The sequence below is a fragment of the Marmota monax genome, unplaced genomic scaffold (genome assembly GCF_021218885.2).
Source record: "Marmota monax isolate L192 unplaced genomic scaffold, Marmota_monax_Labrador192_F-V1.1 WCK01_AAM20220418_F8-fsc00113, whole genome shotgun sequence".
In the NCBI taxonomy this organism is placed as follows: Eukaryota; Metazoa; Chordata; class Mammalia; order Rodentia; family Sciuridae; genus Marmota; species Marmota monax.
The window spans coordinates 727,607-752,716 of NW_026694479.1; the positions used below are offsets into that span (position 1 = coordinate 727,607).

The following is a 25,110-nucleotide window of genomic DNA, read 5'->3' on the forward strand; positions in this document are numbered from 1 at the left end:
TATCTGTATTAATATGTTTTTTTGATATTGTTAACAGAATACCTGATACTAGGTACTTTATAAAGAAAACAGGTCTATTTAGCTCACAGTTTGGGACATTCAAAGCATGGCACCAGCATCTGCTTGGTTTTGGTGAGGGCCTTTTGGCTATATAACAATATGGTAGACGGCATCATGATGGGAACACATGTAAGAGGGAGAGATCACATGGCAAGAGAGGAAACCAGATGGATTCAGGAACCAGACTTATGATTTTTTAAATGACAACCCCCTCCTTGCTTTTTTTATTTTTTAACAACAACCTTGTTTTGTTGTGGGGAACTAACCAGGGTCCCAAGAAACTATAGGAACCCCTTCTGAAGGTGGCACGCCCAAGGACCTAGTCACCTTCTACAAGACTCCACCACCTCAAAACTGCCACACTGGAGACCATGAACCCTTGGGGGCCACAAACCAGAACACTATCTGGAATTGTCTAGTTTTGTGTGTGACTGACGAGTGCCATGTTGATGCAATGTATGTCCATCCTGGTGAATAACTGTTCGGGAGAGGTGTAGAGGAAACTGGATGAAAGCATCCACTTTCCCCAGTGCCTCCAAACCAGTGCTGTGGATTTACAAGTAGTGTTGGGAAGAAATACACTCAGCACTTTGTGGTCAAAGTGGGCTCATGGACTGGACCCCATCAACAGCTTGCTTCCTTCCAGTGAGTACATCAGGGTGCCCAGAAGGAAGCCATGATGGTCCTTCAAGGCCATGTAGGAGAGCTCATTAGTACTGGAAGAGAACCTTTAGAGTGGGGACAGGACTCAGGCTGGCATGAAGGGAATAAGCTTTAACTCTCATTGTTTTTAGTTTAGGAAACTCGTATCCCTTGGGCTGGGGAGATATGAGCAAAGGGCTAAGATGGGCCCTTCCCCAGGGACAGCAGGCAGCTCTCATATGGAACTGAAATAGCTGCCTATTTAAAAGTGGCCAGGTGAGTTTCTTGGGTGACTTTGGGTTGAAGGACTCCTGCCAGAAGGTCCCGGAAGTGATATAAACGTATTGGGTAATCAAGAAATACGTACTTATAATGAATTACCCAGAGGAAGCTCACACACACAGACACACACACACACACACACACAGATTTCCTAATACAATAAAACAGAAATCAGAAATGAAAGTGGTTCTTATTTTTCTTTTTAATTTTCTTTGCCTTTCCATATCCTCATTTTGTTTTAAAATCATCATTCTTTTCTCAAAACACACAGGTAAATCAATGTTAACAGCTTGGTATGCATACTCTTATCCTTTTAAATTCAAACTTTTTTGGGCAAGTCACTGTTGTGTTTGCATAAAAGATCATGATACGAAAATGTCTTTGTATCTTGATTTTCATTCTTTATCATATATCCTGTGTGTGCACCATCCTTTCCAGATGAACAAATACTTTCATTTGTTCTTTTTTTTTGACAGCTATTAATATCCCACAGAATACATCAACCACAGTTTATTCACTCCTTCAGTACTGATAGAAATTTGGGTTGTTTTGAGTAATTTTGTTTCTATGGATAAGTCTGTAGTGTTCTAATGTTCTGCTGTAATCATGCATTATTAATTTTAGAAAAATATCATCTAAATTATACAAAACAGAATAAAAAACACAGACAAGAGACAGACAAATGAGCAGATGAATACATGAAAGTATTACCTGGGAGTGGGGCTCCACACCATTTCTCTCTTGCGGTAACCATCTTTCATGATGGATTCTGTCTCCCAATGTACTCTTGTAAGTGCCTTGAGATTAGGAATCAGAAGACTTCCCCCCCTTTCTTTTCTCCAAAATTATGAGCATAGCCCTGCTAGGGGCAGCAGCCTCATGCCCATGCTTTCAGTTTCTTCTGAAAATAACTGTTTAGATGGGGAATGAAAATTTACCATGTACACAATGTAATAAAATGGTGTATTTCCAGTTCAGCCCACAAGTTTTTATTTTTGATCCAGAATGAAAAACTATATACTTATTCTTAGTGTTTCTTATTATTTCTGTAAAACAAAAAATGTCCTGAATTTCAAATGAGGATCTGGGTACAGGAAACCCTCCTCTAGGGTATGTGTGTGTTTGCATTGTATTTGTATGAGTGTACATGTGGGGGAGGGAAAGGGGGGGAAGGGAGAGAGGGAAAGAGGGAGGGAGAAAGAGAGATAAGAGACAAACAGAGGAAGGGAGGGAAACCCTTGTCCTAATTGCCCTCAAGTGAGATGTTATTCTCTTTCTTTCTACTAATCTGGTCATATATGGAAACTGAACGTGCAATATGATGATTAACTATGAAAATTCCAGAAAGAAAGCAAAAATAATGAGTTTAACATAAAGGTTTATATTTTTTTCTGAGTCCTCATTCATGTTTGATGTCTAAGAACTTGAATTTGTCATTAATAATATGGGCACTGAAATTTGCATATAAGCAAGATGAAATTTACAATTAGAAAAGATTCATAGTTGTTCCAGATTTCTTTGATTTCTTAATCTTTTTCGACTATTTTGGAGCACTGAATGACAGAAATCTCATTCTTGTATGTTATATGTCCTTTTGGAGAGATTATATTTGAACTGTTATGATAAGACCAAATCCTTTGGAAAAATAAGTGTTTTGATAAAAGACTACGAGAAACTGTGTAGCATTTATAAGGAAAAATTATCTTCTATGTAACTTGAAGATATAGAAATTTTAAATTCTTCAGACTATGGTTTAAAATATCTTGGATATGGAATTCAGTGCTTTCTTTTTTGAAACACTGTGGAAAAACCAGGTAAAAGTTCCAATCAGTTTACATAAAAATCATAAGGTAAGTATGTTTCTGAGGCCACCTATAAAATTATCTAAAATTTCACACTGATAAAAATAAAAGCCATTCTCAAAACTGTTAATTTTTCAATAGGGGGAAAAAACAACAACAAACAAACAAAAACCCATCATCATAGTCCTATCACTCAAAGACAACCACTGTTTTTATTTTGATGTACTTCCTTTTAGTTTTATGTGTGATCATCTTTGCGGTGCGCATACTGTACATAGTAAGTTTTATTTTTTGCTGGGCATCGTGGCACATGCCTGTAATTCCAGTAGTTAGGGAGGCCGAGACAGGAGGATGGCTTAGCAATGGTGAGGTCCTAAGTAACTCAGTGAGACCCTGTCTCTAAATATGGGGAAGTGGCTCAGTGGTTGAGTGCCCCTGAGTTCAATCCCCAGTACAAAAAAAAAATATATATTTTTCTTTTATCCTCTAAGCATAAGTGTTTCCCACTTTCATATTTAGGTTCATAATAAGCAAAAATACCCACAAATATGAAGTATAGATGTGATCAGTTATAAACATAAACAAGCATTGTGAGAGGTAACAGGATTAGGGATAGTGTTTCTCCAGCTTCTCAATCAGGGAAAAAAGTTTGTCAGAAAGGGTCAAAAGGGCTGAACATTAACTGCATACATTATGAAATGCATAGCCACAGCTCTGGTTTTACATCACCGAAAAGATGAAAAGTTCTCAAGATAGGAAGTAAAAATGAGAAACATGGAGACAATTTGTGCATTGATGATGGGCCCAAAAGGCAGGCATCTCTGATGCGGCTGATTGGGCTGCCTAGCTCACCCAATGTGAACTTGTTCACCTGCAGATGCTTGCATAACCTGGGGTTGCCTGATCTACACATTTTCTTCTCTGAATTGTTGTTATTATTATTTTGGTACCAGGGATTGAACCCAGGGGCTCTCAGTCACGAGCTACATCCTCAGCCCTTCTTTGGATTTTATTTAGAGACAGGGTCTCACTGAGTTGCTAAATGCCTGGCTTTTTCTGAGGCTGGCTTTGAACTCATGATCCTCCTGTCTCAGCCTCTCGAGCCTCTGGGATTACAGGTGTGCGACACTCAGCCCAGCCCTCTGAGTTCTTATGATGTTTGAAGCATGGCCGTTTGTGTTTTCTTTGTCTCCAATGATCTGAAATTAAAGTAAAACTAATGGTATTAGTGGCTTTGATCTTTTTTTCTGTTTTTTATTTTAATTTTTAAGTAACGGATTATTTTCTCCCAAATGACATCTCACTCAGAACTTCACTATTTAAAAGAGAAAAACGTGGATCGTCTTTGTTTGGAAAGGAGCAAAGCCTGAAGCCAAGCCAGAGTTTGAAGTTGAAAAAGTACATGACAGGCTATTTAAACTAATATTTACTTTCAAATTACAGAACATTTAGGCACATCGCGAAATTTTACTTTTACTTATTGGCCAACAAAAAGTCAGTTTTAGAGAACTATCACATAAGGAGTTTCTTCCAGTGAAAAATAATCTGAAAATTTTAGAAGCAAAAAAGTGACGGCGCTGGGTTTTGGCTCAGTGGTAGAGCACTCGTCTTGCATGTGCAAGGCCCTGGGTTTGACCCTCAGCACCACATAAAAAAATAAATAAATAAAATAAAGGTATAAAAAAACTTAAAAAACAAAAAGTGAAATGTATTTGAAATTATAATTTTGGAACAAATGTTGGTTTTGTGGTTATACAATTTCTGAAAATCATCACTGTTCACCCAAAACAGTGTGAAGAAAATAGTGTGTGTCTGAAATTCACAGCTGAATATATCTTCTTTCTTTTAAAGGGAAAGTGTCTTTTCTTTTAAAGGGATATAAAAAGACATTAATTAAATCGATTTAACTTGATGTATTTGTAGAGACAGAAATCAGAGATAAAGGAGAATGAATATTTTGACTTAAGAATTCAAAAATAGAATAAAAAAGACTGAATGTAAAAACCGCTCTGTTTCTTGGCAAATTCATAATATAATGAATGGAGAGAAAGTGAATAAACAGTTACAAATTCCTCTAAAAAAGTCAACAAACTATGAAATACTTGCATTTCGTTGATGTTGAGGAGACAGCTGGGGAAATTTATAGTGTGATCATTTAAAACCACAGGTGGGTCCTGTTAGAACCCTTCACAATCTTCCCACTCCTTGTAGAACAAAATTCAAACTCTTTGCTTTAACCCCTGCCCACCTGTCCCCCACATTCCATGTCTTCCTTACCCTCACACTCAGTTCTGAAGTCACACTTGCTTTCTGTCAGTTCCCAGATTACGCCCAGACACTTTTGCTTTTTAGGGAATCCGTTCCCAGTCTTTCCTCCCTTGGATATTGCATTGTATACTGGGTACTGATTATGGGTTAAACTGTATTCCCCTCCCCAAAATTCATATGTTGAAGCCCTAACCTCCAAGACCTTAGAATGTGACCTTATTGGGGAAACAAAAAGTCAGTGTAGATGTGCTGAGTTAAGATGAGATCATACGGGAGTTGGGTGAGCTCCTAATTCAAGGTGACCATTATAGTACCTGTTCTTAAAAATGGGAGGGGATATTTGGACATGCACAACATATAGGGAGAACACTCTGTGGACATCAAGGCAAGATAGAAAGTGATGGATGTGGAAGCCAGAGAACACCCAAGCAAATCAGCAGAAGCCAGGAGGCACAAAACAGATTCTCCCCTTCAGCTTGCTGGACAACTTGGGCCTCTACTTCTACCCTCTGATAACTGTGAGATAGTACATTTCTGCTAATTTAAGCCACTCAGTTTGTGGAACTTTGTGATAGCAGCCTAGGAAACTAATTCCAAACTTCTCTTCCTCAAGTTGTGGCTTAAAACACTTCTTTAGAGGAACCCTCGATTGCCCAGTATCAGAACTAAAATACAAATCTGTAATTATTTTATTGGTTTGCTTGTTATCACCCCCACTAGATAAAAGCTGCAGGAGAATCGGAGGTCCTGTCTTGTTTTTTGTTTTTTTTTTTACCACAAAGACTAGCTGATCCAAGGCCATTTAATGTCATTAATATTCTCAGTTTTCTAGTTAAATCCAATGATGATATTTCCTTGCAAAGTATTTATCAGGGATAGTGTTCTGAACACAATGTCTATTTAGAACTTAATTTTCCCACTCTGTTTCAGAATTCTTTTTTTTTTAATTTTTTATTGTTGGTTGTTCAAAACATTACAAATTTCTTGACATATCATATTCCACACTTTGATTCAAGTGGGTTATGAACTCCCACCTTCACCCCATACACAGATTGCAGAATCACATCAGTTACACATCCATTGATTTACATATTGCCATACTAGTGTCTGTTGTGCTCCGCTGCCTTTCCCATCCTCCACCATCCCCCCTCCCCACCTCTCCCCTCCCCTCCCCTCCTCTCTCTCTACCCCCTCCACTGTATAACCCTGAGGGTCTCCTTCCATTTCCATGCAATTTCCCTTCTCTCTCCCTTTCCCTCCCACCTCTCATCCCTGTTAAATGTTAATCTTCTTCTCCTGCTCTTCGTCCCTACTCTGATCTTAGTTACTCTCCTTATATCAAAGAAGACATTTGGCATTTGTTTTTTAGGGATTGGCTAGCTTCACTTAGCATAATCTGCTCTAATGCCATCCATTTCCCTGCAAATTCTATGATTTTGTCATTTTTTAATGCAGAGTAATACTCCATTGTGTATAAATGCCACATTTTTTTTTATCCATTCGTCTATTGAAGGGCATCTAGGTTGGTTCCACAGTCTTGCTATTGTGAATTGTGCTGCTATGAACATCAATGTAGCAGTGTCCCTGTAGCATGCTCTTTTTAGGTCTTTAGGGAATAGACCAAGAAGGGGAATAGCTGGGTCAAATGGTGGCTCCATTCCCAGCTTTCCAAGAAATCTCCATACTGCTTTCCAAATTGGCTGCACCAATTTGCAGTCCCACCAGCAATGTACAAGTGTACCCTTTTCCCCACTCCTGTCTTGTTTTTGCCTCTGGTCTCATAGCTGCTCTCAGGGTATCTGCATGCATCATGGTGGGAAAGGATGTGCAAAGAGACATCAAGGATGAATGGCAGCTCTGAGCACAGTGTGTAAATTGTCATGCACATTTGGGATTTAGTTGGAGACACTTTGAGGATGCAAGAGAACTTAAAAATATTCTCAGTCCTTTGTTTTATGCCACATCTGCCTTGCTGACTGGCAAATTTTTTAATATTTGTAAAGAGAATAAAGATGTACTATTCAAAATGCTACAAAGTTTGGGGAAGAAGAAAACAGCAAAAGCCTCAAGCTTCCTAAGCTGTGGCTGGAAAGCTCACAAATTCTTCAAATATATGGCGACCAGTGAATCAAGTGGTTTGCTTGAATTTAGGTTTATATATTTGAAATTTGTATCTCTAATAGTTGAAAGCATTTTCTCAAGTCCTATAAGTCCTTACTCAAGAACTTCAAGAGAAAGTGATAGACACTTTCTCCATTTATCTTTAAAGGTAAAAGCAATACTTTATAGTTTGTCACTACAGAGAAAAGGACTGTTTCATAGCCACTTGGGAAATTACGCCAAAAAAACAATTCATGAAGTTTTCCAAGTAGAAAGTCTTCCCTTTGGACCGGAAAAACGATCATATCCCCCCTTCCCTCGGCCCACCACCACAACCACATGCAGACATACCACAGATAAATAATGAAATCTTGGCAATTTTAGAGTATGTGTTTTTCTTTCCTGCAGGAGAACAGGACAAAATGAATATTTATTACTAAGGATTGGGTAATAATATTACTCAATTTTAAAGTCATGATTTTCAGAGAATAATTGCATCAAAATAATCCTCATTTCAAGTTCCTAGTAAAATGGAAGGAACCATTAAATGAAGTAATGGTCAAACATGCTCAAGAATTTCTGCAACTTGATGCCAGTGATCCTTGAACTTTGACTAAAGGCTTTTTCAACTTCACAATTCTACTGCCTCAATTAGAATTTAACTTGGCTCTATTTTTTATTCAAATTTGGATTTCACAATAATGTTCCTTGCAATGCAGGACTATTACCTGTGATTCTGTATTGGTCAACCGCTCTGATACAGTGTGAAAAACACATTTTCCATGATCTTATGGTCCTGAGAAATATAGCACCATGGAGTAGAGCCCCAGTGGCGAGGACAGAAGTGGTACCAGTGGTATCACAGGGAAAACTGGAGCAGCAGCTGACAGACTAATATGGGTCCCTGATTTAATCACAGTTGTAAATACTGGCACTTCAGTATTGTGCCATCATATTACACCTTCTTGACTTTAATGTACAGTTCCAAAGGCTATGATTTTAAGTGGAGGTGATGTCTGGGCCACTCCTGGGATGATACAATGGAGGTTAACATGTCAATTGACTAGACTGTAAAAAAAACCTCTTGGAAGGCAGCAATTTTTCATGGGCACACAGCAAATGTTTGCTACTTGAATGATTCTTTTATTTAACTATTATTATTAGAAAAATAAAAATTTTAAAGCCCATTTTTAAAGTTCACTGAGTTTATCTTTACATTTCTTCATTTTAAGATCCACTCATGAGAGAGATATCACTACCCTGTTCAAGTGATCATAGTTCTTACCCAACTTCCCTGAAAAGAAATTAGTCTTAACATATCCAGGTAGGTCTCTTAGAATGTTCCATTTCACAGGTGAGATATAACATGCTGTACTCTTGAGAGCATTCTAATTTCACTATATAAGACTGCTCAAATGACAGTGTTTATATTATAAGGACTAAGGTGCTTGTTAATACATTCTTGAGGGACAAATGTGCTTTCCCCCCTATACTTCAGAAGTTTATATTTTGAACTTTTTACCATAGACATTTAGGACTCTGTGCATCTCATCAAAGAGCTAAGAAATACTTCTTTATTATATATCAATACCATGTGGATGTTTGGGGTCATATTTACACCTTTGGTTTGCGGTGACATGTCATCAAGGGTATAAGAACAGAATGAAATTCATTTTATTTTTATGAGTTTAGGGGCCTAGGAAATTGCAAGCAATACCCATACCTCAGGGAGCTCCAGGGGCTTGGGAAGCAAGGAGTCTGTGAAATCTCCCAGTTTCCTGGCTAGTTAGCGAAGTGACAAAAATAAGGTTATGGGGAAAGATGTTATGAATTTAGTTTTAGACATGTATAATTTTTTGCACCTGAGAAATGTCTAGGGAGTACTGTGTGTCCAGAACTCAGAACTCAGAACAAGATTTTAGCCAGGCAAAGTGGCACATGGCTTGTAATCCCAGGTAGTTGGGAGGCTGAGGCAGGAGGATTTTCAGCTCAAGGCCAGCCTGGACAATTTAGCGAGAACCTCTCTCAAAATAAAAAACAAGAAAAGGACTGGGGATAAAACTTGGTGATACAACACTGCTGGGTTCAATTGCTAGTATCGCAAAACAAAAAATCCACCAGATTTTGGAGTCATCTCCAAATACTCCATACTCCATACTCCTTGACTTATGATGGGGTTATGTCCTGATAAACTTATGGGTTGAAAATACTGTATATTGAAAATGCTTTTGATACACCTAACCTATGGAAACTTAGTAGCTTAACAATCAGTACACTGAAGGGAATTGACCCTTTCCCTTTGTGACTTTGTGGTTGACTGGGATTTCGGGCTGGCTGAGAGCAGCATACCACATATTGCTAGTCCGGGAAAAGATCAACATTCAGCATTTGAAGCTTGGTTTTCCTGAATGCTTATCATTTTCTTGCCATCATATGGTTGAAAAATCGTAAGTAGAATGATTTTAAGTTGGGGACAGTTGGTAGTTACATTTGAAGCTTTGGGCGTGTATGAGAGTGCCCAAAGAGAAAGCATGTGGAATGAGAAAATAAGAGGGTTGGGGATAGAATGCTTGGAAACACCATAATTTAGGGGGCTGGCAGCAAAAGAGGAGCCAGCCAAGAAACAGGACAGAAGGATGTCACATAAGCATTGCGGAGAATAAGAAGCACAATCAGCATTATTAAATGATGCTGAGAGACTGAGCAGATGAGAATAGGAAATGGCCCTTTAGAAAAATTACTAGTAGGAAATGTGTACAAATATCAATAGATTTATTCCCAATTGGCGAGATCTTAGATGGCTTATCTTCTTCTTACAATTTCTCTAAAATTTTCTGAATTCTTTACAATAAATACCAGTTCCATTCCTGTTAAAAAGTTTAAAATATAAAACAAATTCTCAGATAAAGCCTAAAATATTTAATGAAAACGTGAAGAAAAGAGCAAGTAATTATTTACTCTCTAGAATTTGAGTGCCTATGTGCCGGGTCCCAAGCTAAAGACGAAACAAAGAATGGAGAATGGCTCTGCTCTTTCACAAACAGGAAAGCAGCTGGTTTGGCAAGTGAGGGGTTTGCACAGGGTTCAATGGCAGGGGATGAGACTGCAGAAGTCGTCTGCCACCAGATTACAATGGACTTTATGTGTCTTGTCAAATAATACTGCTTTATTCTGAGAGCTGCTGAGAGGTTTTTAAGGGGCAAAGAGAAGGCTGGAATTGGGCTTTACCTAAGTTTATCTTCCTTTCTTTCTCCTTCTCTTCCTTCCTTCCTCCTCATTTTTTTTTCAACAGTCAAAGAGGTAGGATTTATTCAAGTGTGAAGAACAGAAACAGAACTCTTGCAGGGGCAAGAGGGTACCCCGTTAAGGGGTGCCCACTGAAGTTGACTTTCTACTTAACTTGGGAAACAGAATGGCTGCAGGCCAGGAGGAGTCCAAGGAGAAAGACAGGAGGCATGGTTCCCAGGAACTGCAACAACTCATGGCAGTTCCTCAGGGGCAGGCCGGGCGCAGAAAAGTGGGCATAGCATCAACAGGTCAATAGGATATGACTGATTGGATGTATATTACGAATACAACTGATTGGATGTATATTATGGGAAGGAAAACATCAAGAACATCTGGTGTGTGTTTGGGGAGTCTGTGAGCAACTTCTTTGTGCTTATCAAAGACCATAAGTAGGGGAGTGCCCTTTACTGAAACAAGGAAAAGATTGTGTTTACAACAGGCATGTCTTCTCTTCTTCTCCACTGCCCTTTTCCTCCGGGGAAAATAGGCAATAATTTTGGTACAGAAGAAAAGAAAGAAAAAGAATGACTAATGACTACTAAATGGGTAGTGTTAAGGGTCCTACAGATTACACATAGTTATGGTGATTGATGCATGAACTATGAGAGCAAGTGTTATTATAGAAGGAATAAAGAATAAGTGCCTATGTGAGATCTATTTTTGAGACCATGGCCATAAGATAGACTTTGAAACCTTCAGCTATTTCCTTGCCACACATGCATATTTGGAAACTTTCCTTTTTCCAGTTAGTAGAATTCAGTATTTCTGTGACAAAGAGTGATAGTGGAGTTATTTTTTTTAGGAAATGTTTACATAGATGGCTGTGACCTCCCAGGAAGGGGCTTTTATAACTAAATGTAAATCCTTTAAAGTAAGTCACCAAAAAGGGTCGGTCCCAAGTGAACTGTACTAGTTTGAGCTAACAAGTGACAGCTGCTGCACCTGTCACAGGCACGTATCTGTATTCTTGCTTTCTCTCTTTTATCTCTAATTGTACAGTATGGAAAGCAGGCGGAAGATGCCCAACTAGTTAAGTTTAGGAAGCCAAATCGGAACTTGGATGGAAGTGCTACAGTATAAAACTTCCTTCCCGGACCAAAACCAATAAATCAAGGCATCTTGAAGTAAAAGTAAGTCACCCGGGGAAGGACTCATCCAGCACTAATGGAACTTCTGTGGCATAGGGGACCACTCGCCTGCCTACACAGATGTCACTTACTAGTACAAGGCCTTCAGGATCGTCTACCTCCCAAACAGAGGTGGTGGCAGAGAGGGCTGGTCCTTAAACCACTTACTCTCTCAATCACTGAAAAAGTTTCCTAAAAGGTAAAGACGCAAGAAACACTCTCTTCAGGGAGGTTCTTCCTTTCATTCCTTTGGGGAGAAACTCAAGATGAGTTTTCATTCACTCCGGACAGCGGTTCTAAACAGCAGTTAAGTACTAACAGGATGGTTAGAGACCCTTGGCTTCCCCAGGTGCCCTCCTCCCCTACCTTCAGGTAACTCTTTAGATGGAGAGCCTGGCACCTCCCTTCCTTCTCTAGTGCCACTGGCTTCTGGCCCGAACCCAAGCCTGCGCCCGCCACCCGGAGCCCTCGCTCGCGGGGTGGTGCGCCCCAGTGCGCGAGCAACAGACTCACGCGCCGCCGCTTGTTGCTCCGGCTGCCGCGCCGTGGGGAAGTGAAAATGAAATTGACTTTTCTGAGAAATGATGAAAGCGGCTCTGCCTGCCAATGAACAGCGGCGGCGAACTTCCGCACCTCGCGGCCAGGCCGCTCGCGCCCTCCCTCTGCCTCCACCTCCCGGTTGCACAAGCTTGAAACAAACACTGGGGAGGAAGGGCGGAGGGAGGAGGGCGGAGGGGGAGGCGAGGCGAGGGAGGGAGCGAGGCAGGGAGAAGGGCGGGGGGTGGGGGGATTTCCAGCCTCAGCTCTTCGCAGTTTCCTCTCCTTGTTTTGCTTTCGATCTGGACTGTTCTCAGGCAAGCCGGGGAGTAACTTTTAGTTTTGCTCCTGCGATTATTCAACTGACGGGCTTTCATTTCCATTTCACACACCCTAGCAACACTTATACCTTGCGGAATTGTATTGGTAGCGTGAAAAAGCACACTGAGAGGTAACATTTTTCAAATAATAGTTGTGACTGTGCGTGTGTTTCTCTCGAGGGCATGTTTATGGGGACTGGAAAGAGCTGTGTGTGTATGCGTGACCTGATGCTTTGACACGATGTTTTGCAGACGGAAAATGCCGAGGTTCATAAATATTAATACCGATTTTTGGAGGAACAGTCGGCGCAATTATGGATCATCTGATTTTAGGGGAAGCAGGTTCTGCTGCTGTTGCTGCTGCTACTGGGGCTGCTGAGGCTGCAAGGAGAAGGAGAAGGAGGAGGAGGTAGAGAGGGAGGAGGAGGAGGAGGAGGAGGTTGGTGGAGGTTTAATTTCACTTTTGGATTTGCAGATGCGGAGAGGTGGCTCCATGGACACAGACCTGCTCTGTGTGATTCTGCGCCCCAGGTGTCATGTGTGTGGGTACATGTCCGCAGGAGTCGGGCCTCATTTAAAACAAAATTGTGTGTGTTTGTGTGTGTTTACAGCCACCGCCGCCACCAGATCCCAAGAAGGAGAGCGGGTCCCTCCAGGTGCCCGGCCGCGGCGCCTGTCTCCAGGCAGTCCCCAGCGTCAATATGCAGGCACCCGCCGCCGCCTGCTGCCCGCGCCGGGGCCGGGAGGAGCGCCTCCCGCCGCGGCCAAAGGAAACTTAATGGGTCGCCTCGAGGCGGTCCCAGGGCTCGCACGCTCGTGGGGCTCAGGGTAGGGTCGCTGGCGTCCGGTGGCAGCTGCTGGAGCCGGCGGGCGGGCTCCGCGCAGGGCTGGGCGCCGGGCCTGGCCGAGGCGCCCGGCTTCCTGGGGGCTGGGCCGCCGCCACTCGGGAGGGACGTCGCGTCCTCCTTCCCGCCGGCCGGCGTCCGGCCTGGCTCTAGGGCTTTGTCATTGCACTTGTCCCGGGGCGCGAGGGGTTCGGGCGGCGCGTCCCGGGAGCGCGCCGCGCCGAGGGGGTCATCTGCCCCGGCCGCGGCCTAGCGCCGGGCGCCTCCGGGTCCCCGCAGGCGCCCCCGGGCCGGCCTCGCGCGCTGGGCCTGACCCGCCTCGGCTACGGAGCGGGTGAGGTGGGGGCGGGGAGCCTCGGGGGACCAAGTGGCGCCCTGCGGGCAGGCACGGGGCCAGCGTCCCCTCGGGGTCCTGGGGCGCGGGCGGCGGCGGGGTGGGGACGTGAGTGCCCGCCCCGTGCCCTCCGACCCCCTCTGGGCGCCGGGTGACATTCGCCCGCCGGCCGAACATGGTTGGTCCAAAGCCGCGGCCGCCACTTCCTTTCCGCCTCGCCGGCCGGGCTCGCCCACCGAGCGATGCCGGCCGCGGCCAATCGCGGCGCCCGCCCGCTCCCAGCTGCACGGCCTGGGGGCCGGCACCGGAGAGCCGCTTCGAGAGCCTTTCCAAGTGCGAAGGGTTTGGGTGTAACTCTTCCCCTCCCCGGGACGCGGCTGCGTCTCCCGTTGGCCCCAGGTCTTGGTGCGTTTGCCACCCTCACCCTCACCCTCTCGCCCCTTAGAAGGAGGAAAGAGAAGGAAGGAGGGCTGGCAGCCCGAGCCGGGAGCGAGGACTGTATTCAGGCACCAGGTGAGACGCCCGGGTCAGCCGGTGGAGGCTGGACCCTTGGTGATGGGCTGTAAATTTGACTCCTGGGACTGGCAGTCGAGGTTGCTATATATTAGCCGGGTGGATTTCACTCCTTTCAAACCCAGTAGTGTTTGAAACTTGGGGACATAGTACCCGCTCCCTCCGCCTTCAGCCTCGTTCCAGTGTGGGCACTGGGTAGTGCTCCTTGTCTTTGGTTATGGAATTAAAAAAATGCAGCCTCTGTCTAGATGAGGAAAAGTGCTGCTGGCCCTTGGCTTCTGCCACTGGCCTCCCCGTGGCTGTGACTTGGTCTGCTTTTGATGAATGGCTCCTGAGGGTGGAGGATAGTTATATTTCCTGTTGTGAATTTTCAGGAATCACCAAGGTTGCTGTCAAGCCTGCAGTCATTTATTAGTTTCCAAATCGTCTGCAAGTAACATTTGAACGAAGCTGCCTGCACTTTCTGGTGGTTCAGGACAGGTGCAGACAGGGGTCTGGTAACAGATTGCCTGTGAAAGGTGGATGGTCTTCGTGTTACACAGACGCACATTTCCCTGCCTGGGATTCGAGGGTGACCCTGTTTAACTTTCTCTGTTTTTCCTCAACTCCCATTCTTTCTTTTTTAGGGGAAGGGGGTGTGGGTGTGGGGAGAAAGGGAAAAAATAAAAACCTAAAATATCCTGGAAAAACTTGTTTTTTCTAAGGCAACTTCTGCAGATGGAATATTTAGGACTTAAACAGGCATCTCTAGGTGTAACCTTGGAACATCTATTGATTGATGTAGCAAAGTCCAGAATTTCACTGTAATTAGTGAATGATTATAATTTATAACTTTGCCTGTTGTGTAAGAAGTTAGATTTTGGCTTCTTACATCCAAGAGTTCCTGTCATGATTTGTAACTGCTTCTTAAAATTAAACATCTACATATTTCATTCTCAATGAGTTTTTTTTTTGTTGACCTTCAAAAGTTAGAAATTCACATATTCCAGACTTACTTACCTGTAAAAATGTCATCATAATAAAAGTAAGGTTTTGTAGTCAAATCTGAAGCAAACTATGGTCAACTAAGAGTTGTAAGTCCTGACAGTTCTATGAACTATAGCCCTATTTTTCTCTTGCCTGCCTTCTGAAATACTCTATTAGGCAAATATTTAACATCCCAGAGCTAGTTAAAGTGATTTGAACTTAGTAGTGGAAAATTTGAAACTTTGGATGTTCGACATTTGATATGTATTGATTTTCTTGTGCTATGAAGGACATTTCATTTTTATTCTCAGCATTATCTAGTAGTATAAGTTATGATGTTTTTAGAGCATTTTCACATAATTGCCTTTTGATAGTGAACAGACCACTAAACTATAAATGTGATATCTGGGTCATGTTCTCTTATCTGCCTTCTACCAAAAAGAGCTTAAAGTAGTCAAGGGATTATTTATACATTTAATAAATATTCATAGAATATTCACTGTGTGCCAGACACAGTACTAGGCTATGCAGATTGAACCGAAAACAAGAAAGCCAGCCACTACACTCTATAGAGATTTCATTCTAGTTGGTGAGCTATCAATCATCAACAGCAACAAAAATAAATACAGTAATTACCTTTTGGAGTTAGTTTTATGAAAGGTAATAATAATACTTAACTGTGTATTTATAGGGTGGCTTTTATAAGCAGTTGAGCTACTGTGTATAAAACAATAGTGCCTAAAGTTATAGCAATCTACAAGTGTGAAGGCATTAACTTTGAGAATTATTAAGGAAAAAAAAAAAGCCAGGAAATTGTGACTAGATCAGATGTTAACTTTTTCATATAGCATTTCCTACAAAAAGGCATTTTACTTCTTCTGAGAGTATGTAAGTAATGGTAAAGAATTAAACAATAAGATAAATATTATATGTAAAGTACCAGGAAATTATTATAGTGACAAAATATCAGTGAATTTTTTTCCTGGTAGAAGAAAAGTTAGGCTTTATCCCTGGAGATCAGGGAAAAATAACAGTGGTTGGATCTGTACATTTTCCCTCTTTATATCAGGTAAAACATCTTCTCAAGCATCATTATGCTTTAGTTTGAATTTTCTTCACCATGTTTCTGACTCTTGAATTCATTGTCTGTTAACTACAGTTTCGCACTTAGCTGATTTCAGTAGTTTGCTATACCATATTTAAAGTGACTTGGTTAACTTGCATTTATTGACTTTTTACTTCTGTGCCCAATACCATAATATGTGAAAATAACGTGATAACATGTGAAAAAAATATAATAGTGTATTCTTAAAACATGTAATATAAAAACACAAAATAATTATAAAAGTAAAAAGCTGTGAAATCTCAATTATTATTAATAATAAAAACCAACTCTTTTCATGTGTATTGGACAATACACATGAGTAGGAGGTCAGGACTTTCCATCTCTCTCTGCCCCATCTCCGCCTTTCTTTTGGCCTGGGTGGATCAATCTTTGGTATAGAATGTCAGCTTAATGCACAGTGGCAGTGTTGAGGAGTTGGCTCTCACATTGGGAGTGGCTGGTGGAAAAGAGGTAAGGAAGTTTGGTTAAACTTTGATTTTTTTTTCACAAAGGATGGTGAATTATTGACAGGGTTCAGAGTTAATCTGAAGCCAATATTTTTTATAAAATGCTAAGGGAAATACATAACCCTGAAATCCATCCCTTGGACTGCTAGTGCTGGGTAGTAACGTTGTCCTGAGGATTCCTGGCCCTCTCTGGATTCAGGACAAGCAGCAGGCCTGTTCGCTCCAGCTTTTTACCTTCTCAAGTCCCTTTAAATTGATGAACCTCTTATGAACTCCGTGTTTTGACAGACTATCCCTGAAAGAAGTTGTGTTTATGTAGGAAGCCTTCATGTGCCCATTTTTGTGACTCAAGAGACACAAATGACTTCTGGTCAGAACTCCTGTTTTGACTTGAGAAAACTAGTATCACAAGTCTCCTTTATCCCATTCCAGCCAAATGTAAAGAGTTGGCATGTCAGATAGTCTGGGCAGATCTGTGCTGGGTAAATTCTGTCCGGTTAGCCTTCCTGAGGTACTGAAACCAGTGGAGGACCTACCTTCAGAATTTTTGAGTTCTGCTGTGGATCCAGGGACACCATGGATTATTTTAAATGAATAATTAACTTGCTAAATGTAGTAATTCAAGCAATCATTTTGTTAAATGAACACATCCATCATGCTGTTATTTCATTTATTTATTAAATATTTGTTGACAGACAGCTGAGTACAAGGCTCTGTACTGGAAGATGCATGAACTTAGAAGCCTGGAGTTGACTTTTTAGCTCTTTTATTAACTACCTAGTCACTTCCTCCTTTGGGACCTTCATTTTTACATTGCAAAATGTGGCCAGAGTCCTGTCATCCTTACAGGACAGTGCCTAATCAAAGTGATTTAGGGGAGGGAGCTTTTAGAAACCACGCAGAACCATAGGGATGTGAGACTGAGTAGAGCCCCTTCCACTCCTTAGGGGCCTTACTTGCCCCCACTATGGACCTTTTCTTCCCCAGTTTATGCCAGATCCCTAAGCACAGTCTCCCTCAGGTTTGTGACCAGAGCAAGGCTGGAGAACCATGGAATCTCTTCCCAGGGCCAAATCTGTGGTCTTTGCATTGATTCAGAGGCCATGCCATGCAGAAAGCATGTTTTCGTATTTGAATTAATGTTTTAAACAGGGGACCTGTGGTCACTTTGTATAGGCTCTGCCTATGTTGACCTTGCTTGTACTACAAAAACAGTATTTGTTTTATGGTTGTGATACTTCATGTTTTCCATTTTGAAAAGGCAAGGACTTTGTTTTACAGGTTTGTCTCTTTGTCCAGAAGGCCATAGAGAATTATGTTTGTTTTCTGGTTTGTTTTGATCCTATTCTGGCTTATAGCCCCTTTTAACAGCTTAGTATTCTATTCCATTAGCAAGAAAGAACTAGAGTTGAGCAAAGAATGTCTTCATAGGAGAAACAGGACTTCTGATGATATGTTCTAAACATTTTTATCTCAAGGACAAGAGCAAATTAGTTCAATGAAAATCTTAATTTAGGATTTTGTGTGATAAAAGCCGGTCCAGTAGTTTTCATTAAACAAACATTTTTGAGAGTTAACTACTTGCTATGTAATTTTCATAAATAATTTCTTTCAAGCATACTTAGCAATCTGTTGCTCTGTGTAACAGCATTTGATACTTGCACACTTAATGTGATCAAAGGAAAATGAGCTTATATTTTAATTTGTCCTTATTGAGCTTATGATTATCAGGTTTTTTTTGGAGGATCCAAAGAAGTGCTTTGTAGATGGAAAATGCTGTCCTGGCCCCATCAGCTCAGAAGCCTACTGACTTTTCCATTTCATGAGGTTGACATTTTGAGTGAGACAAAACTGCATACAAATTGCTTTATTTCAAGCGATATCTAACATATTATTTTTGAAAAGAGTATTTTTCTTCTCTTTACCCTAGATTTATTGAAGAAGATGAGAAAAATTACAGCAGGGAAAAGTGAGTGTCTTAACACCTGGAAATGGTGTTAGTGGGGTGATGGAATAGGATGGGGAGGGTACTGAGAGTTGGGGGATGGGCGATGAAAAAGAAAAGCAGGTTGAGAGCAGAATAAGTAGTAGCTCTGGCTCCTTGAGTGGAAGAGAAGAGGCCACCAGGCAGGTAGATCAGGTAGATTGGCTGTCTCTTCAGGAATGTCATTGAAAGTTTTGGAGGTGAGGAAAGCCAAATTAGTAGTTAATTAATAATAACTCAGGGACTGGTGGAAATACTGGCGGACCCTCTGTTTTTGATTTTGGAGTTGGATCTTTTTTATCCCAAGAATGGGAAAAACATGGGAAAATTGGGAGCGGACTTTATACAAGTAAACACAGAGTTGTGAGTGGTTGTCACTTGGGCATGGTTTAAGTCACCTTAGAGGTACTGGGGGGTGAAGTATTGTTTGGAGATGGAAGAATTGCTACCCATGATGTGAGGCTCCAAACTCCATCTAAAATTGCCCTTGAAGGCAACAATAGGCCCCCAGGGGAAGATCCATGTGAATAAAATTAATCAGAAATATCGTAATAACTCTCTTAGGCCCTCCACCCTTCCCCTTGTTGCTTTTCCTTAGTACTGTTTTACTTTTGTCAATGGCAGGAGCTATGTAGGAAATTAGGAAAATAAAATGCACTGTGCTTTCCTAATAGATGGCACAGGTTAAGGTTGAACTATGGGTACTGTAATAGGGTACTGCGGGTCACTATCTGGAAGCTTGGTATTCTATACTTGAGATTATACATTGAATTTAACTTAGTGTTATGCATTTAAAGTTTTAATAACATTAAACTCAGTTGCAGTAATTCTGCTTTTAGGACCTTACTTAGTAATTGGAGGTGGGAATAAAAAAATTATACATGAGGATATTTATTGAATGAGGTTTTGTTATATGAAAACTTGGAAACAACCTGAATATCCAACATGTAATATGGCCCATCCAGAATATAGGGAGTTTATAAAATTAAAAAAAAATTTTTAAATGTTTTCCAACAGCATTTAAAATATGAGGAAATATGTCTGATCTGTGTTGGTGGATGAGGGAAAAAGGATATTAAATTGTGCCTCTAGTTCTGTTTTAAAATCCTATGTGTGTATTGGTGTATACAACATTTTTTAAAATCCTGAAAGAAAACATATCATTTTGATGGTGGGATTGTGGGTGTTTGCCTTTTTTGCGCCTTGTATTTTCCAAATTTAAAACAAACACAGTTAATCTTGTAACCAGAAAAATGTTCTCAAGACAATGCTGAAATATTCTCTCTGACCCCACCTCTGGTAAATGTGAAGAGTAGGAAAAGCAGCTTGGGTGTTGCCTTGCCTTGGACTTAGCCCCTTTCCAGTTCTGTCTGCCTGTGTTCAGATCCAGGCTCTAGGATTCCGACTAGCCAGTGCAGAAGGTACTGCTGTCCCAATGCAGCTCTTGCTACTTGAAGGGTTGGGACAAGCCAAGAACTGTGAAGGTTCCGACTTGTTGCCCCATTTCACAGTAATTATGAATGCTTCAGAAATCCAGAACACCTGGAGGCGGGGAGAAATGAATTCCTTACTGATATTTACAACAAGGTCAACAATCACAGTGACACTGCAGTGTTGATGCCCCACACCTAGATTCTCAGTCAGTGCTGTGAAAACTGATAGACCTTTGGTGTCATTTTCACTGCATAGACTGGGACAAAGCAACTGTCCTTCTCAAGAGGAGAAAGAGATCCTGTACTTTAGCTCTTGAGACAGGTTGGAAAGGATCCAGAGTTCTTTCCCTAACCTTTCAGGATGTATGCCTTTAAAACTCTGGAGAGGTCTCCTAGCTCTAGCCTTCTTCTCTTTTGAAGTATAAATACCTAGGGAGATTGGGATATTCCTAACACCCTGGGACCTTAACCAAGGGACCTAGTCTAGGTTGTAAGTATTTGATCCTTTTGAGGAGATAAGAAATTGTATTATCCTTTTGGATGAAAGCAATTAATTTAGACAAAGGGCTACAGATCTAATTCTCCTGGTATGTGAAGAGCAAAATATTCCTAGCCAGTGCTCACTGTTTCTGCATCCTCTACCTTCTCTGTTTTATATTGTGTCTGTTCCCATGTTGCAGGAGGCTAGGGCATTTCCCCCCACACACCCACCTTTACAGGTCCTCTTAGGAAGACTTAATCAGATTGTGAACTCTGACTTCCCACAACTGAAGAAGAGTCAAATGCCTCATTGTGATCTGAAAAAAAATATTAGAACACTTTCACTCCCTTTATGAATATGAGATATTTTTGGATTGTTGTGAAACTAAGGTTGGGTGGAACCATTATGAGTTCAGAGACTGAATGCAGAAAGCACAGCCAAAAGAAAAAAAAAAGTATTGATCAGGGTAACACTGGCCAATAAGAATACAACGCAAGCCACACAAATATCTAGAAGAGTGAGAAGGCAGGCAAAATTAATTTTAATAGTAATCCCATTGTATCCAAATATTGTCATTTCAATGTCATTAATGTAAAAATGCAAATGAGATATTTTACATTCTTTTTTTCATAATGAATCTTTAATATCCAATGTGTCTTTCACCTGCCACGTGTCTTAATTCAGCTTAGCTTCTTTTCAAGTGTTCAGTAGACACATGTGGCCAGTGGCTGCCTTCAGTAGACACATGTGGCCAGTGGCTGCCTAGTGAATGGTGTAGGATTAGCAAATGAAGTAAGATGTGGTGAGAAATCTAGGGGATTCAGTTAGTGGTTGTTCTAGTTATAACTGCATGGGTCTGCTTTTGCCCCTCCCTACAAAATCTTACCTGATGTTTTTAGCCTAAAACAATAAAATGCTTGGAATTCCTATAGAAGCAGCACATTGTATAATCTATTCATGTTTCCTAGCCTCTTGGTCTGTTGTGGAAACCTTTGATTTCTTGGAGATTTCCATTTCTGCCACCTACATGGCCAGTGATTTGAGAGCCTGGAGCTGAGTCATCTTTCTTTGCATCCCACACCAGTGCTTGATACCCAGTAAGAACTGGATAAATATTTGTTGCTTTACAATTTTCAGTTGTAAAGCAAAGGTTTGTTTGGAAGGCAGAATTCCAACTCAGGAGGGGTGACACAGATCTGCTTTGTGTTAGAAACCTAATGGAATATGTATTAAGCACATGAACATTGAGATTTGTTGCTTTGCATTAGGATTTGTCATTTTATAAGGGTTCAGCACCCAGAAGGGGAAAAATTGTTTGACTTTTCTCCTGTGTACCCAGGTTTTTAAAATAATTTTACTAGTCCATTCCTCTGACTTTTTAGTCCCAGTGGTGATACTGATGCCTCAGGTACAAATAAATAAGCCATATTTGGTGACAGACTGGAAATACATATTTGAGAGCTGCTAGTTTCTTCATGGCTTCTTTATTAACAGTGGTTTTGTTATTGTTATTAGCAAACACTTTAAGCCCATAATCTATATGCAGTGCAATTCCTTTGAAATCAAACGCCGTATTTTACAGTTCCCTTCATTTGTTCTCCTTGACTATAATGGTTGGGTTGAAGCAACAGACTTATCCATAGAGCCAAGGTAATTTATTTTTACTGAAGCCTACCTAAGAACTGCTTAGGTAGCTTTCCTCTGCAAGATTAAATGCGACCTTCACGGAATCATGTTAGCAGGGCCAGCAGCTAGAAAAATAAAGTCTAAACCAAACCTGCAGCAACGAAATTCCCAGCTGCTCAGTGGGTCAGAGCTTTCCTGATTGCTTTCTTCCAATAAAAACACAGTAGATTAGTTTTAAGTGAATTCTAGTAGGTTTAGGGATTTGCAACTGACAGAAGAACAGAAAAGTATAATCTCACTTTAAAATAATAATCCTAAAGGCAAGTCCTTGTTGATTCTTTCTTAGGATGCTGGGATTTTGTTCATATGGGAAAATTTTAACTCTCATGGAGTGTTTAGCTTACCTTTAAAGGTAAGGAACTTAGGAGGAAGGAGGAACAGGGATAGAGGAGTCAAACATGAGACTCAAGAAGATGTGCTTGGGATGTGGTGGGTTCTGGTACTCCCAGGGACCGGAAATAGTGCTAATGAAGGTGGGAACTTGGTGAGCCTGCAAGGGAGGCCCCCGGAGTGAACGAAGATGAACCTCTCCCTGTTTTTGGGCATGGGGTCGTACTGCTAATGTGTGAATTCAGGGTAAGTTGACAATATCATAGGAGAGGATTTGCTTCTCTTACAGGTGCTTTGAATGTATCATGGCTTTGTCATTCTTGAAGGTCAGGTGACAATTTGGGAGGTGGGTAGAAGAGGGTGCTCCACTGAAAAATCTATTCTGATTGCGTAGTCACTCGTTCAGTGGGTCTTTCTTCATTGCTAACTGTATGGAGAGGAAGGTAGACAAGAAGAAAAGTAATCAGTGTGGAGTTGAGTTAGCCCGTGGACGATCTCCATTCCCACAGTTAAGGACCTACATTATTCAGATAGAGAAAACAGAATCAAGCCACTAGGCAACTAAGAGAGAGCTCAAGCAGGGACCCTTGATTTTCTGTGAATCCCCTTCAGAGTCCCTCTCCATGGGCTGCACCAAGTTGTCTCAGACTGTGGGGGAAGAAGCCACAGTGCAAATATGACAGGTTTTTGACCTAGGTTAATAATATATTTTATTTTTGAAAACACAGATTCTTGGTACATTGTAAAATAGGCATAAAACAACATATTTCATTCGTGTTTTCCCACAGTTGTTCCACATTCAGTTTGGTACACAGAAATGCAGAACTGATGTGTCTTTTGTCATTGAGGAAAACTGGTGTGGCTAAGTCTGGATAGTTATCTTCATTACCAAGTTCCCTCTCCCATCCGGTAGACACTGTCACTAGCCCTGCTGCTTAATAAATACTTCTGCCCTAAATTCCTCCCTGGAGGAGGGAGCTGGGAAGTCCTGTTTTTTTTGCATGATTAGTGGAGGCTGAGAAGACACCACCATGAAGGGCAAACTGGCCCTTAGTTAGTTTTAAAAACATATCCTCACTGTGGCAGGTACCTGTGTCTCTGTAGCTATATACTTCAAGTCACCTGAATTAAACAATAGTTATCAGTCCATAGAGGACTGAAAGAAGCAGTGACAGCAAGCAGTGAATTCATAAATGCATGTGGGGTCCTTCTTTTTTTTTATTATGGTAACATTTACATAACATAAAACTTACATAATAGTCATCTTTAAGTGTACAATTCAGTGTGTTAAGTACATTTGCAGTGTTCTGAAACTGTCACCACCATCTGTTTCCAGACCTTTGTCATCATCTTAACCAAAATCTCTCTTCACATTGTATAGTAGCTCAGCTTCATTCAGCCCTTGGCAACCCCCTTTCTATTTCTGGCTGAGTGAATTTGACTATTGTAGGTACCTCACAGAAGTGGATCATACAGCACGTGTCCCTTTGTGTCTGACTTATTTCACTTAGCAGAATGTTTTCCAGGTTCATCTGTGTCCTAGCATGTGTCACAACTTCATTCCTTTTTAAGACTGAATAATGTCCCCGTAATCATGTCCCTGTATTTTGTTCATCTATTCATCCAGGGTTGCTATTACCTCTGGCTGTTGTGAATAATTTTACTATGAACATTGGTGTGGAATGTTGGAGTCCCTGCTTGCAATTCTTTCAACTCAGTGGAATTGCTGGGTCCTGTGAGTAATTCTGTTTAACATTTTGAAAAACCACCACAAGTGTTTTCCCTCGTGGCTGTACCATTTTACATCTCCATCAGCAATGACATGGATTTCAGTTTCTTCATCTTTACCAAACATTTGTTATTTTCTTTTTTTTTAATAAGAGCAATCCTGATGGCTCTGAAGGGTTTCTCATTATGGTTTGATTGGCATTTCCCTAGTAACTAATGAAGTACAGCATCTTTTCATGAGGAGAAATATCTATTTGAGTCCTTCAGCTATTTTTGAATTGTTTGTTTTTTGGTTGTTGAACTTTTGGATCGAGTCATTCTTTTTGTGGTTTCCATAATAACATTTTAGCATGGCCTGAAAAACTAACCAAGATTCTCTCTCATTATAGTATGTGTAGAATGTGTCACAGTTTCATCATTTTCAAAATTTGAATTTCGACGTTGTGAGGCTGATAAAACACAGGTTGAGGAATTAAGTTATGCTGGAATGAGGTGAATCAGAGTGCACTGGTAAATGGAAAATCAGATAAGAGCACCCAGCCTTCTCATAGAATGCTAAAATTGAAGTTCCCTTAGCGATTACAGTTTGCCCTGCTGAAATCAAGTGAACTGCCTGGGGTTTTGTGGCCAGATTAAGTTCTTAGTACTGTTGAACTAACTTATTTACTAAGCGTCGTAAATAATTTTTATTTTGAATCCTGATATTTCTGGTGAGAGGAAGAACAGTAGAGCTTTGAATATGGAAGAGAATTAATTATAGCAGCTGCTTGTAGGGGAAGCTCTGAGTCTAGGGACTCCTGAGAAAGACCCTC

General features: G+C 41.1%; 1 protein-coding gene across 6 annotated transcripts in view; it reads left to right on the forward strand.

Moving 5' to 3' along the window:
* Window positions 1-12,379: 12,379 nt before the first annotated feature.
* Irf2 (interferon regulatory factor 2) overlaps window positions 12,380-25,110 on the forward strand; it is an 86,721-nt gene continuing 73,990 nt past the window's right edge. The window contains exons 1-2 of one of the 6 annotated variants that reach the window (XM_046419048.2): window positions 12,380-12,557; window positions 12,679-12,835. Coding sequence is in view for 1 of the 6 variants with exons in the window: in XM_058571185.1 (XP_058427168.1) it covers window positions 12,963-12,968 (6 nt within the window). In the remaining 5 variants the exon portion in view is untranslated. Of the gene's footprint in view, window positions 12,558-12,678; window positions 12,836-12,918; window positions 12,969-13,865; window positions 14,119-24,197; window positions 24,306-25,110 lie in introns of those variants that run through there. The other 5 variants (XM_046419046.2, XM_046419050.2, XM_058571185.1 and 2 more) reach the window with 5 other exon arrangements.